Source organism: Phacochoerus africanus, chromosome 6 (assembly GCF_016906955.1).
Source record: "Phacochoerus africanus isolate WHEZ1 chromosome 6, ROS_Pafr_v1, whole genome shotgun sequence".
NCBI lineage: Eukaryota > Metazoa > Chordata > Mammalia > Artiodactyla > Suidae > Phacochoerus > Phacochoerus africanus.
In genome coordinates this window covers 95801316-95815439 of record NC_062549.1, presented here as the reverse complement: position 1 = coordinate 95815439, position 14124 = coordinate 95801316, and the positions used below count along the sequence as shown (strand labels likewise).

General features: G+C 44.4%; 1 protein-coding gene across 13 annotated transcripts in view; it reads right to left on the bottom strand.

Moving 5' to 3' along the window:
• Nucleotides 1-14124, bottom strand: part of TPM3 (tropomyosin 3) — a 30460-nt gene that overhangs the window by 2088 nt on the left and 14248 nt on the right. For 4 of the 13 annotated variants that reach the window (XM_047784516.1, XM_047784522.1, XM_047784526.1 and 1 more), the window contains 5 exons: nucleotides 12660-12777; nucleotides 12473-12543; nucleotides 11750-11825; nucleotides 10149-10211; nucleotides 9907-9976 (listed from right to left, as the gene is read on the bottom strand). In XM_047784516.1, the coding sequence (XP_047640472.1) occupies nucleotides 9907-9976; nucleotides 10149-10211; nucleotides 11750-11825; nucleotides 12473-12543; nucleotides 12660-12777 (398 nt within the window). Of the gene's footprint in view, nucleotides 1-7925; nucleotides 8128-8862; nucleotides 8946-9906; nucleotides 9977-10148; nucleotides 10212-11119; nucleotides 11196-11749; nucleotides 11826-12472; nucleotides 12544-12659; nucleotides 12778-14124 lie in introns of those variants that run through there. The other 9 variants (XM_047784513.1, XM_047784518.1, XM_047784517.1 and 6 more) reach the window with 6 other exon arrangements.

Genomic DNA, 14124 nt, shown 5'->3' with positions numbered 1-14124 from the left:
TGGGGAAAATACTCAAGTCAGAGAGGTGGATGGTGGCAACACACACCTATTCACATTCCACACCCTGTTCTTTCCTTTCCCTTTTTTCTACCCGTTTGGAAGGGCCCATCCCTGGGCCTGCAGATGAAGCAGTTACAACATCTTGTCAAGTCAGTCCTTTTATTGTTAGAAAACATCCATGCAAGGGAACATATCCTACAGTCAGTGCACAAGTGAAAGAGCAGCAAATAAGGTTGGAAAACAGAACCCTCCCAGTTTTTCTCACTATAATCTCGAAGGTCCCTCCCATCATCACTCATCATCTCTTAAAAAGAGAAAGGCAGTATTACTATTAATGTTCCCACTTTACAGTGCAGTTAGGAAGTCAGCACTCTTCTAACTGCCCCAATTAAAAAGCCATTTGCTTAGGGCAAAAGAGTAACTTTTAAAAAGACAAATCAGCTTTTTGCTGGGGTCCAGGCCAGTGGTGTGAGCCGTAAGCTCTGTTTAATGGGCATCAGTGAGCCCTGCCCATCAGTCACACAGATCATGCAGCGTTAGCTTCAGCTCATTAGAAAGCAGGCGGTTTCGCTCAAGTTGGCTGTAGAGACGCTCTGCAGCAGCAACGGAGAGGAGAGAAAACAAGAGGAGAGGAAAAAGAGGAGGAGAAAGAGAAAAAGGGAAGGTTAGTAGAGTACCAGAAGCAAATTGTGAGACTTTCAACTACCTGGTATACATAACATGCATCTGTAAGGCAGGATGGATGCAAGGAGGATTCAGTTGGTGGAAAGACCAACAGAGGAGTAAAATTAAAAATTCAGACAGACAAGTTGAAAGGATGACATTTTAAGGGAGGGAAAAAAACCCTCCTTCACAGTATTTATTCCTGGCTTGAGAAACTGAGACAAGTGAAACAGGGCAAAAGAAGGAATACATTTGGCTTATGAGAAATATATTTACAATAATAATCAGGGTTTGTAAGGAACAGAATAGTTGAATATTTTTCTGCACAAGTATTCAATACAGCATTATGAATGGGAGATTGGCTCAAATAACCTTACACTCACTCAAACCTACACCTTTTAATGCTTCTTGTTACAGATGTTTGGGTGACAGACTCATCACAGTGGCCTAGCCCATCAAATTAGAACTTCCGCCTTTTTCTAAAAGAACCCCAGACCTGTTACAGCCAACAGTAGGTCCAACCAGCCCCAAGGAAGGCGAATTACTGGTACAAGCCAATCAAAACCATCCTGTTCTGCTTTTCTAGCCTCGCTGGCAGATAGGGGTGATCATTTGATCCCGTTCCAGTTGATGAAATGTAGGGGATAGCCTGTTGGGGACTTCTGGAAAAATGAGCTTTCTCTCTTGCCCTATAATGACTAAAAGTTGCAAATTTCAACCTAAAATGAAAGGGCCAAGAGAATCACCGAAATCTCAACTACACCAGGACAGAGTCGCTCAAATCAAGACTTTTTAATCATAAGAGAAAAAGAAATCTCATATTTATTTAAGCTACTATTAAGGTGTTTTTCTTATACCCAAAAGCATTCCTGATACAAAGAGCTAAGTGCTCCAATCCCCTGGCTTTATCTGGACTTTCTACTTGGAGCACATCTTCAGGGGAGGGGAGGCTAACGAGTGGTGATCATTTTGTAATGTATAGAAACATCCTATCTCCATGCTTTTTTCCTAGGAACTAACATAGGTCTAACAAACAAACTCATAGAAAAAGACATCAGATTTGTGGTGACCAGAGGAGGGCAGTGAGTGGGGGGAGGGGAAACTGACTGAAGGTAATCAAAAAGTATAAACTTCCGATTATAAGGCAAATAAGCACTAGGGATATAGTGTACATGACAAATATAAATTTAATTAACACTGCTTTCTGTAATACCTGAAAGGTGCTGAGAGTCATCCTGAGTTCTCATCACAAGAAAAAAACTGTTTTTAAGTGAATAAAAAAGGAGTACAGAGAATCCAAATTCATCTGACCAATACAAGGGTGATGGAAATTTGCTGATGGATGTTTCTGACCTAAATGTCAGCCTATGGCGTTTGTAATGAACTTTTTTTTTTTTTAGTTTCGTTTTACAGTATGTTTCAACATGGTCTCAGGACCTCAATATAAAAAAGACTTTTTCCCCTTAAAAGCAGTTGTATCTGTGGGCTGACTGTGGGCATTGCTCAGACACCTTGCCTTCTGAGCTGAGGTTTTCCCAGTTCTATCTGGAAGCTGGGGGCCATTATGTTCCCAGCAGTACTTGCCACTTTGTGTACACTATCCAAAACAGAAAGCATGTATGTATAAAGAGATTCTGGGGGCAGGGGAATAACCAAAAAACACTAGGGGTAGAATTGGAGCGATTTTTTTTTTTTTTGTCTTTTTGCTATTTCTTGGGCCACTCCCGCGGCATATATCCTCCCAGGGTAGGGGTATAATCGGAGCTGTAGCCACTGGCAACGCAGGATCCGAGCCGCGTCTGCAACCTACACCACACCTCCCGGCAACGCCGGATCGTTTACCCACTGAGCAAGGGCAGGGACGGAACCCGCAACCTCATGGTTCCTAGTTGGATTTGTTAACCACTGCGCCACGACGGGAACTCCTGGAGTGAATTTTTAAAGTTGCACTTCCCACTAAACCACTGGTTCTCAATAAGGGACAAAGCCTCTCCCCTCCTAGAGGGGAATTTGGAAATGTGTGGAGGCAGGTTTTAATTGTCACAATAACTTAGAGGGCCCTACAGATATTTATTAGGCAAGGGACAACAATAAGTAGGATAGTTCTGTACATTTGAGACTTATCTTGGCCTAAAGGACAGAAGTGCACCACTGAGAAACCCCTTACTAGTCTAAACTAGTTCATGAAGCCTGGGTTGGACCTGTCTTATTCCCTGGGGCATCCCTGACAATAACAGGGGTTCAAACTGTGTTGAACTCTCATTTCTTAAACTTTTTGGTGTTATACTACATAGAGTCATGTGCAACCTGACTCTTCCAATAGCATCTATACCCAAGTTAGTTAGTGTGACTCCCACTCCTGTCTTGGGAAGTAAGGCTGTTATTAGCATCTTATCCCTCACAACAGCCTGGTCAATGATGGCTTTGTTCCATTTAGGGAAGAAATAAAGAGAGAAGTGGGGGCATTTTATTGCCTGATTAAATCCCAGAATTTATAGTTCCTCAAGAATTGCATAAGGTCAGAAAGATAAATGTGGTTGTACTTTCAACCTTGAACTTAGTAATGAGTAAGTAAGGTTTCCAACTGTTATGTCTAGTCACTAAAAATTCAGGACCAGATAGTAGTTCATTAAAGTTCCTGATTCCCTGATAACAGCAAATAATAAAATTCTTGGTTCCCTGATAACAGCAAATAAAACAAACAACAAAAAGCCAAGTCAGAGAATTCATTTGGTCTGATCCATGGATGCTAGGCCTTAGGCTTCGCTGGTCTGAATCAGGTCACTTTCATTTTGTAACAGGAAAAGGGGAAGGGGTGCTTGGAGTAAAGGGAACTACCAGCCACGAAGCCTCAAAAAATCAAGGAATGAAGTAGAACTGATTTTGCTTCTTCTACATTTTTTTTTTTCTAAACTTCCCCCTCATGTTAAGACTGAGGAGTATTCAACCAATACCATGTGAATGGAAGAGTCTGCATGGGGCTAAGACAAGGTTGCCCAGTACATCAGGCCAGTTTCAACCATGAGTTTCAACTTGGGGTCTAGTTACATTTTACTTTGTTCCTCAAACCAACCAACAATGATAAGGAGGAAGGTGGAAAAATGGACTCCCAGACATCAGCCTGTGGTTCTTTCTTAGAAATTAAGACGAGGAGAGAAAATTCAGAGGTCAAACATTTTGCTCTGAGATTACCAATAACATTTGACTCCACTCCCATCGCTAGTCCAGGATGAAGCAGAATAACTGATTCTACGAAGATCCAGAGCCTTACACAGGACACGGTATTTCAAATTTCACACTGCTACCCTGGCTTGATTACTCTATATCCTTGCTCACATCAGTCACACTAGAGGGAAAGACAGGAGCTACCAAAGCACAGCAGCTCACTTTTCTTCTCATTTCTCTACACTCTTTCCTTTGTAAGAAGCCTTTCTCTATACCAAAGTCAACTCCTGTATAATACTAACATCTAGAATCCAGTGAATGCAGTAGCCACTACCCACATGTGACTCATTCAATTTAGATGAACTAAAAGTAAATAAAACTAGAATTATGCTCCTGGCTTACACTAGCCACAATGAGTGTTCAACAGCCACATGTGGCTAGCAGCTACCATAATGGAAATCACTGCCAAAAGCTGTTGGACGTCATGACTCTAGGCTGTACTTTCTTCATGCCTTTATTTTCTCACCAATTCACTCTTTAGTTCCTTGAAATAAATGACTCCTCTCCTGGTCCCTAATGCTCAAAATATACCCTCAAATTAGTAATAAAACAATGACAACATTATATATATATATATATATTTGCCATTTCTTGGGCCACTCCCATGGCATATGGAGGTTCCCAGGCTAGGGGTTCAATCGGAGCTGCAGCCGCCGGCCTACACCACAGCCACAGCAACGCAGGATCCAAGCCGCATCTGCGACCTACACCACAGCTCATGGCAACGCTGGATCCTTAACCCACTGAGTAAGGCCAGGGATCAAACCCGCAACCTCATGGTTCATAGTCAGATTTGTTAACCACTGAGCCACGACGGGAACTCCAGACAACATTATTTTTTGTTACCTTACTTCTCTACCTGTTGAAGTGGAGAATCACTGGAAATCACTCAGCCTTAAAGTTCTTAAAGTATCCAAGTTACTCATTCTCCTTCTATCCCTCCAACCAGTTCCATCTGACTTTGTCCTCCACAGATTTTCCTCTTTGCTTAATTTTTCTTTTCACATCTGCAATTGCCTTTTAGAATTTGAGTTTACTTCCATGGCCTAGACTACCTGCCACCCTCATGGATTCCCAAATCTTTCTCTTATATCAATCTCTTGCCTTCAGGTCCAAGGATTTTGGGGGGTTCTTTTGTTTGTCTTTTGCTTTTTAGGGCTGCACTTGCAGCATATGGACATTCTCAGGCTAGGGTCGAATCGGAGCTACAGCTGCCAGCCTATGCCACAGCCACAGCAATGCAGGACCCAAGCCTCGTCTGTGACCTACACCACAGCTCATGGCAACGCCGGATCCTTAACCCACTGAAGAAGGCCAGGGATCGAACCCGCAGCCTCATGGATCCTAGTTGGATTCATTTCCGCTGCGCCACAACAGGGAACTCATAGGAATTTGTTTTCATCTTGGATACTTGCCAAGTTTACAGACTTTCCATTCTTCTCCTTTCCCTTTGCCCTTCCCCCACCCCGGCCCAAACCAGGACCACGTGACCGCCCTACACCTTTAATACCACCATCTTCCTAGGCTCAAAACCAGTCATCCTGGACGCTTCCTCCTTGCATTTAATGGTCAGGCCCTTCTAAACGCCCATGTGAAGCACGATCTCCTACTACCTCTACTTTAGTTCAGATTACTGTCTCTGGGAAACTGCAATAAACTAACTATTCCCAAAGTGGGGTATGATCACTGCTGGTGATATGTAAGAAGACTGAAGACAGTATACATTTGTGAATGTTTAAAAAAACTTATTAGCTCTAATATTTTAATGTGCATTCGGAAAAAACACTAGTACACATCAAAACCTTTGATTTTAAATTAGAATTGTGTAGAGTAGGAACAAATTTGAAAACGAGTAAATTAAAAAAAATAACAGGAGTTCCCATCGTGGTGCAGTGGTTAACGAATCCGACTAGGAACTGTGAGGTTGCGGGTTCAATCCCTGGCCTTGTTTAGTGGGTTGGGGATCTGGCATTGCCGTGAGCTGTGGTGTAGGTGGCAGATGTGGCTTGGGTCCCGAGTAGCTGTGGCTCTGGCGTAGGCTGGTGGCTACAGCTCCTATTGGACCCCTAGCCTGGGAACCTCCACATGCCGCGGGAGTGGCCCCAGAAAAGGCAAAAGGACAAAATAATACATAAATAAAATAAAAAACAAAATCATTTAAAAAAAATAAATAATATAGGCAGGGAGTTCCTATAGTGGCTTGCTTAGTGGTTAATAACCCCGACTAGTAACCATGAGGTTTCGGGTTCGATCCCTGGCCTCGCTCAGTGGGTTAAGGATCCGGCATTGCCGTGAGCTGTGGTGTAGATCGCAGACACGGCTTGGATCCCACGTTGCTGTGTCCCTGGCGTAGGCTGGCAGCTGCAACTCCAATCAGACCCCTAGTCTGGGAACCTCCATATGCCGTGGGTGCAGCCCTAAAAAGACAAAAGACCAAAATAATGAAATTTGGGAATCATCATCTTAACGGATCACTTTGATAATCTGTTCTCCTTCCAATATATTCTTTACTTAGCTGCCAAAATAATTCTGCTTATATGCGACTCAGAACATATCCCTGTTCAAAATCTCCGGTGGCACCCCATCATCTACAAAATAAAACCCCTCAGCCTGATTACAGTGTTTATCTGTTACCTACCCTATCTAAACAGACCTCTATAGCTATTGTGTCCTTTTATTCTTTTGCTTCTTTGACCAAAATGCTCGGTATCTACTTTCCCTCAACCAGACTCTGCTTGTCAGAAATACAATCTTTTGGAATCTAATAAAAATGAATAGGAAAGTTTTAATATGTTTACATATTACACGCCTACTTTCAGGAGACTTGCCTAACCACCCCCAGTGCAATCAATCTCTTCCCCTCTCTGAACTTGAACAAAACTTTATTATTTGGGGCACTTACCACACATCACCTTCAGTTTTATAAACATGCTCTTTCTCCTACTAGATTCTAAGCAACCTGAGAGCAGGGATGGTGACTCCATCTTTGGTTATTTCTGTTACCACCTTAATACTTTGTGCCTAAATTAATAGCTTAACCTGTACCTTAATCACAAAGGCTGTGTGGCAAAAAGAAATGGTATAGACAGAAATAAACCCGAATTCGAGGAGACCTAAATTTTAAATTGGGGAAAACCTCTCTACCTGGCTATCTGTTTCAAAAGAAAGGCAAGTTTTAAATATATACTCTGCTGAGAAACTGAAGTACTAAGTAAAGAACACTTAGGTGCTCAGAAAAGCACACTCGGTGACTACACTATCCAGATTAAACCATGTCTGCTACATAAATTAGAAGAGGAATTTCCCAAAAGTTGTTATTTAAGTCCGTAATATAAACTACAATTTTATCAGTAGCAATGTACCATATTTATGCATGTAATAAATTACGACCCTTTCTATAATATTTGAAATATGCACGCATGATCAACTATTTTTAGTTTTTCCAATAACAATCATTTATCACGTGTCTTATATCCCAGTGGCGCACCGTGGCACAACAGGTAAATGGTAACGAGCCTCAGATATGCAAGAAAGGTTTAAAGAAAACAAAACTACTGAAAACCCTACCTATTATATATATTTCCTGTGACTTGGGATAATGTAATTAGCCAGCTTTAAGTGGTAATATATATGGGTGCACTGGGTGTTCTGAGGATGTACCATCTGAACCACGGGCGAGAGGGTAGAGAATATGTATTGGGAGGCACTGCGGTGGTCTCTCAAAGGAGGAGAGAAACATTCCAGGCAGGAAGATTTAAACACCTGGAAGTAAAGGACTTAGAAGATCTCCCTCGGCTTGAGTGTAAGACTAGAGCTCCTTTTCTCAGGAACCTCTCCTAGTCCACCACTTGGATAAGACTCAGATCGGTTGAATTTAAATGTCAAGAAAAAATAGACACACACAAAAGTGGCTTTGATTACATAAGTCAGAGGGAGGGAGAGCCTACAATAGCTGCTCCCCACATCACACCCCCAAGGCTCCTTCTTAGGGACAGCAGCATCTTTGTCAATGACACAAATGCAGGGTGGCATGAGGCTTCCGGCAGCTTAACATTTTAATTTGGGGTGAGGGGTGGAAGAGAATACATAAGTTGCTTTGTGGCGCCCCCCACCCGCCCATCCTAATGCCTTGGGGATCAGCCACGCTGACCCAAATGGAATCCAGAGCCAGAATGGGGCGTTGGGCTCCCCCGAAGAAAGGGGGCAGATCCAGAACAGAGCAGAAACGCTGATAATTATCTGTATGAAAAAGTAAGGAAACTCTAGGTGAGAAGGACGTCAATTTGGGAGCAATGTGGGAGAAAGGATGAGGAGAAAAAGGAAGAGGTAAGCAGTAGGAATGATAAAAGAGAGCCAGACACTACAGCCTGAGTCATTTGGCTTCTTTTCAGTTAGTGGGAAAGAGGCAGATTAGCGTCAAGGATCGGGGATCCACAGCAAACAGATGAAGTCCCCCAACAACTCTTTTTGGTGCTTTTTACTACCTGGCTTGCTCTGGGACTCAGTTCGATTTTCAGGTGAATTTGCTATTTCCAATAATGGGCGTTTCCCCTGAACTTTAATATCAGGGCACAGAGCATACACACCCAGGAAGTCTAAGTTTCGTTATGTGTTGCCAGGGCCCAAGCCACTGGCCCTTTGGGCCCCAGTCCTTTAACTGTATGACATGATTCTTTCTTCTGCAGCATCCCTTCTGAGAAGACCAAATTTGAGAAACAAATAGAACAATTCTTGTGTCATAATGAAGGGACTATGAATAAAAGTATAAAAATGACACGCAGGTCAGGGTTCTACCACCGATCCAGGATGAAATGCTTCCCCAGCTTTTGCCAACAAGTAACCAGCACCAATGTTTTAGAGATAAGAGTAGAGATTCTAGTTTCCAGAAGACAAAACCAGAGCCACACTATGCACAAGCCTGCACCCCCATCCACCCCCAAGCCAAGGTCCCAGTCCCCCTCTGCTGTCAGATAGTTACATAGAGGTCATGTCATTGAGGGCGTGGTCCAGCTCCTCGCTAATGGCCTTGTACTTCAGTTTCTGGGCATAGAGCTCATCTGGACAGGCACAGGAACCACAGGGAGGAACGAGGGGACAGAGTGAAAGGTATCAGAAGCAGATGAAGAGAGGGAATCATTAGAAATTAGGGAAAGTGTGATCATGGGTCTAACCCACAGCTAGGAAAACATTTATCCTGGTAGCCGTGACTGGCCATTTTCAGACTCACTATTCCCACCACCAAGAGGACTTCCTGACACTTCTCATCAATTGCAGCAAGGGTTGGGAACCTGGGCACAGTCATGACTAGAAATTCCAATTACCAAAGGCACTCAAGAGGATACCATTCCCACCCAGCAGGCCCAATTCCTAACAGTGATAACAATAAATTTAACAAAAGCAGAAAAAGGAGAAAACACACATTAATATTCAGACACTTCTCTACTGACTAAGTGTAACCAATATTCTTGGCCCCTGTGCTCTAAAGGTTGCCTCCCCAAAACTCTCCCAAAGTAAGAACATCCTGCTACCTGGAGCATACTAAAGGGGCCTATCTCAGAGGTCTCAGAGCGAAGGACAAACCTTCCCTTGTTGGGGTAGATTTAGCTGCCGAATTGTGGGGAGAGGAGGTATTTATATTTAGAAAGCCCCTGGCATTGGTCAACTCTGGGAAATGGTTATTCCTGCGCTGCGCCTCTTGGTAAGGTCCCCCGCAACTTGAGTGGTGAACAAGATTGCCAAAAGTAGCCATGGGGGACACGGAGGTACATGCCATTACCAGGCTCCTCCAAGGGAAGGATGCAAATTCTAGAATACAAGGCAAAATCTTAATACAGGAAAAGACTAAATGCAAAAATCCAATTCCAGGATTTGACCCACGTCACCTAGCTATGGCACAGGACGGGGCATAGGATGCACGCCAAGACACTACCAACTCCCTTGGGTGCACAGGGAAAGAGGGCAGTGAGCAAGGTCTTCCTCTGCATTTCTTTACTTGAACCCCTCCCTCAGGCTCCCTACCTTCCAAGTCATCAATTGTCTTTTCCAGCTTGGCTACCGATCTCTCGGCAAACTCAGCCCGGGTCTCTGCCTGGAGGAGACATGAAATCAGTTAGAATGAGAGAAATCAGACAGAGAAGGATCTCTATTTCTTCCCCTTTTACGCCTTTCAGAACCAAAGCCAGCTAGTCTGCGTCTACTACATGAATGCCGTATATGCCTCTATGTGTTTTGAGCCCTTCCTTATAATCCCCTCAGCTCACCTCCTTGAGTTTGTCAGTGAGAATCTTTATCTCTTCCTCATATTTGTCTTCTTTTTGAGAGTACTGTAAGAGAAACAGAATAAGCAGTTTTGGGGATAGGACCAACTCACACAGATAATCCCCCCCCCCAAGCTTTACTTTTACATTTAATATCCTCGATATTTTAATGGGCTGAATGGCAGATCCATGAGCAAGAGCAAGGCTGTTTCAGGACAAGAGTCCTTAAAGTTCACAAATCAATGTCCATAGAGTCATGATACCCTCAGAAGCTTCTAGGACCTTTATTTTTTTTTTAAGGCGGACCTAAGCTTTGATCTTATTCAGATCAACCCTGGGATGGGATTTTTCCTGCCTCTGGGTTAAGGAGTAGGTGTGGTGACACCTTGAGGGCACATGACTCAAAATAGTCCCAGAGACAATAAAGACAAGTTATCTGTTTTGCTCACTCACTAGATCTCAGATCTGATACTATTTGTTGCCCCCAACTGTAAGCACAGCAGCATCAACACGACCCCAGGCACCTGAGACCAAGAAATTATTTTCTTAATTTTTTTGTCTTTTTTTGCTATTTCTTTGGGCTGCTCCCACGGCATATGGAGGTTCCCAGGCTAGGGGTCGAATCGGAGCTGTAGCCACTGGCCTACGCCAGAGCCACAGCAACGCAGGATCTGAGCCGCGTCTGCAACCTACACCACAGCTCACGGCAACGCCAGATCATTAACCCACTGAGCAAGGACAGGGATCAAACCCGCAACCTCATGGTTCCTAGTTGGATTCGTTAACCACTGCGCCACAATGGGAACTTATTTTAACTACAGTATAGGAATGAGCATTAAACTCAGAATCTGGAGAGAGGGTAGGTGGACACGTCTCACTGGATTATATAAGGAATGGGTTTCTCCAGTCTTTCATCAAGGGCAGGGCTGGGCCCAGGCCCCAAAGCCTGTCACTTTTGACAAACCAGCCCCTACCTTCTCGGCCTGAGCCTCAAGAGACTTGAGGTTGTTGGTGACATTCTTCAGCTCCTCCTCCAGCTCAGAACACTTACTGTGAATATTTTAAATACCGCAGGAGAGGAAAGGGGAAGAAGAACAGAATAAAAAAGGGGAGAGAGAGACACACAGACATAATTGAACCTATATGTAGAGAGAGCTGGAAGGCATACTGGGGGAAGAGAAGTTCCCAGGTCATCTGAGCAAGCACCAACCCTCCTCCCTCTACCACAGGACATGTCAGGAGCGGGGTAGGACCCTCCTGGGCTAGGACTCGGAATGTGTGGATACTAATAGAACACTTGAGGGAAACCACTAGCAGGAACAAATCATAACTGCTATCTGGGGTGGAGGTGGCGACCAATGCCCCACCCAAAGAGTCCCCCAAATCACCCAAGGGAAGGAGAGACCCTGTGGAGAGGCAGTGAAGCAACTAGGAAAGAAGAGATGAAAGATGCCAAGTAAGTGGAGAGGAAGGGAGCATTCCGTGAAGAGATGAGAAAGCACTCAACAAACCAACCAGTGGAGGGGAGGCAGCTGCAAAACCAAACAAAACCAAACAAAACCACACCGTACACATAACCTCTCTGTGGGTTTAACGGTTAGTACCTTTTCTTCAGCAGCACTCAGACACTTCAGGTTCTGGTCCATCAGTCTGATCTGCTCATCCATCTCTCGGCAACGGCTGTTAGTGATAGTCACAGGGATCACACAAGCCAGGTTGTGGGAAGGGAGAAAGATCAACAAGGAACACAGCAAGGACACGAGCAGCAAAACGAAGGAAAAAAAAATCAAAAAAATGGGAAGAAAACATCACCATGGTTATGATATGTCATGTCTAGGAGAGAGGAATGCAAGGGAAGCACAAATAAACATGCATCGGCCCTGACTTTGTTATACAAGGCCAGCAGGAGAGCAGGTCACGGCTGCCTTTGCCCTAAATGTCCCAGCAGACTAGCAAAGTGGTAAAAACAGAGACAGATCCTAAGTCCGCACATCCACTTCAAGGCTTCAAGAAGCAGAACTCAGATGGAAGGACCCAGGAGGGCCTGTCAGTTAACAGCTCATAGTTTTTTAGGCTTCATTTTCCCCTCAATTTGTAAACCCTCCCTACAAGAAACGAGAAAGCCTCATTTCTCACTCATCAAGTGAGTTAAGAAAGCTCAAAGCCACTCATAGGGCCTAAAAAAAAAGCATTCCAGATGACTCCCACTCTCCGGGCCCTATTTAACAAGGCTGAAGGAATACTGGGTTACTCACACTAATGCCCAAGCCAAGGGGGGAAGGAACAGAAAGAATGGTACTGCAAGATTTGGGGAGCAGGATACTCACGACTCTGCCAGCTCAGCTCGCTCCTCTGTGCGTTCCAAGTCTCCCTCAATAATCACCAACTTACGAGCCACCTACAGGAGAGACCCAGGTACAGCTCAGTGGAGCCAAAGAGGGGCCATTTTCCTCCCATGATTCTTTTCAGAAGCCCGATGTCACTGAAGAGAGAGACAAGCTAAAAGTGCCTTACCTCTTCATACTTCCTATCTGCCTCTTCTGCAATGTGCTTAGCTTCTTTGAGTTGGATTTCCTGGAGTTCCATTTTTTCCTCATCTTTTAAGGCTCGGTTTTCAATGACCTTCATACCTCTGCCAGAAACAATATGGACAAATGTGGCACTGACATTCTGGGGAGTCTGTCCTCAGCTCAGCTCCAGGGGCCCCAGAAGTGCACCTTTTAAAGCCATTCCTCCCTGCTTGCCACTCAGAGACTCCCCACAGCACCTCCCTAACCTCGGTTTAATTTTTTAATTTTCTCTTACAATACACACTTATTTAAAAATGTAAGTGCAGTGTCTAAAGGCATAAAGCAAAAATCCATTCCAGAAATGGTTTATATGCCCCAAATCTCACCTCCATTTCCCCACACCGCAAAGGAATCATATTATGCTGTTCTGCAACTTGCTTTCCTCCCTCCCTATAAATGTGGACACTATATAACAGCATACATATAGCTATCTTATTCGTTTTCACAGCTGCACTGTGTTAATGTGCTCCCAACAGGGAATTTTTAATTCTGGAAGACTTACTAGTTTGATCCCGTGCAGGTCACCATGCACCTTTGTTCTCTTTTAACTCACAGACCGCAAGGAGCCAATTGGCTATTTTCAACAAACATGAGTTGGTTCAAGGGCTGTGGTTCTCAACCCCAGTCATACATTAAAATTACTGGAGGAGCTTTAAAAACATTGATGGGCTCTAATTAATCTGTGGTGGGATCCAGGCATTCTGATGGGTTTTTTGCTTGTTTTTGCTTTCTTAGGGCCACACCCACGGCATGAGGAGGTCCCCAGGCTAGGGGTCAAATTGGAGCTACAGCCTCTGGCCTGCGCCACAGCCACAGCAACCCCAGATCTGAGCCTCGTCTGCGACCTAAACCATTGCTCACAGCAACGCCCAATCCTTAACCACTGAGTGAGGCCAGGGATTCTCATGGATACTAGTCCAGTTAGTTGCCACTGAGCCATGATAGGAAAGCCCCCTGATGTAAAATCCCCAGAGTCCCACCGTGTACTCCCATGATTCTAATAGTGCGGCCAGGGTTGAGAGCTTATTTAAAAAGACTGATTGCTGAGCTCCACTTTGAAAGTCTGATTCATAAATTAGGGTTTAGGGGCTGCTGAGGATTTGAGTTTCTACCAAGTTCCCAGGTGCTGCTGGTCTGGGACCTCACTTTGAGAACCACTGTGGGTACTAAGTGGAGGCTACCCTGGTGACCCCATTTAAGGATCATTAGGTCAATTTATAGAGAAACAGCAATTATACAAGAGTCATGGGAGTTCCCATTGTGGAACTCAACTAGTATCCGTGAGGATGCGGGTTAAGTTCCTGGCCTCACTCAGTGGGTTAAGGATGCAGCGTTGCCACAAGCCACGCCCATAGGTCACAGATGCGGCATGGCATTGCTGTGGTATAGGCCGGCGGCTGAGTCTCCAA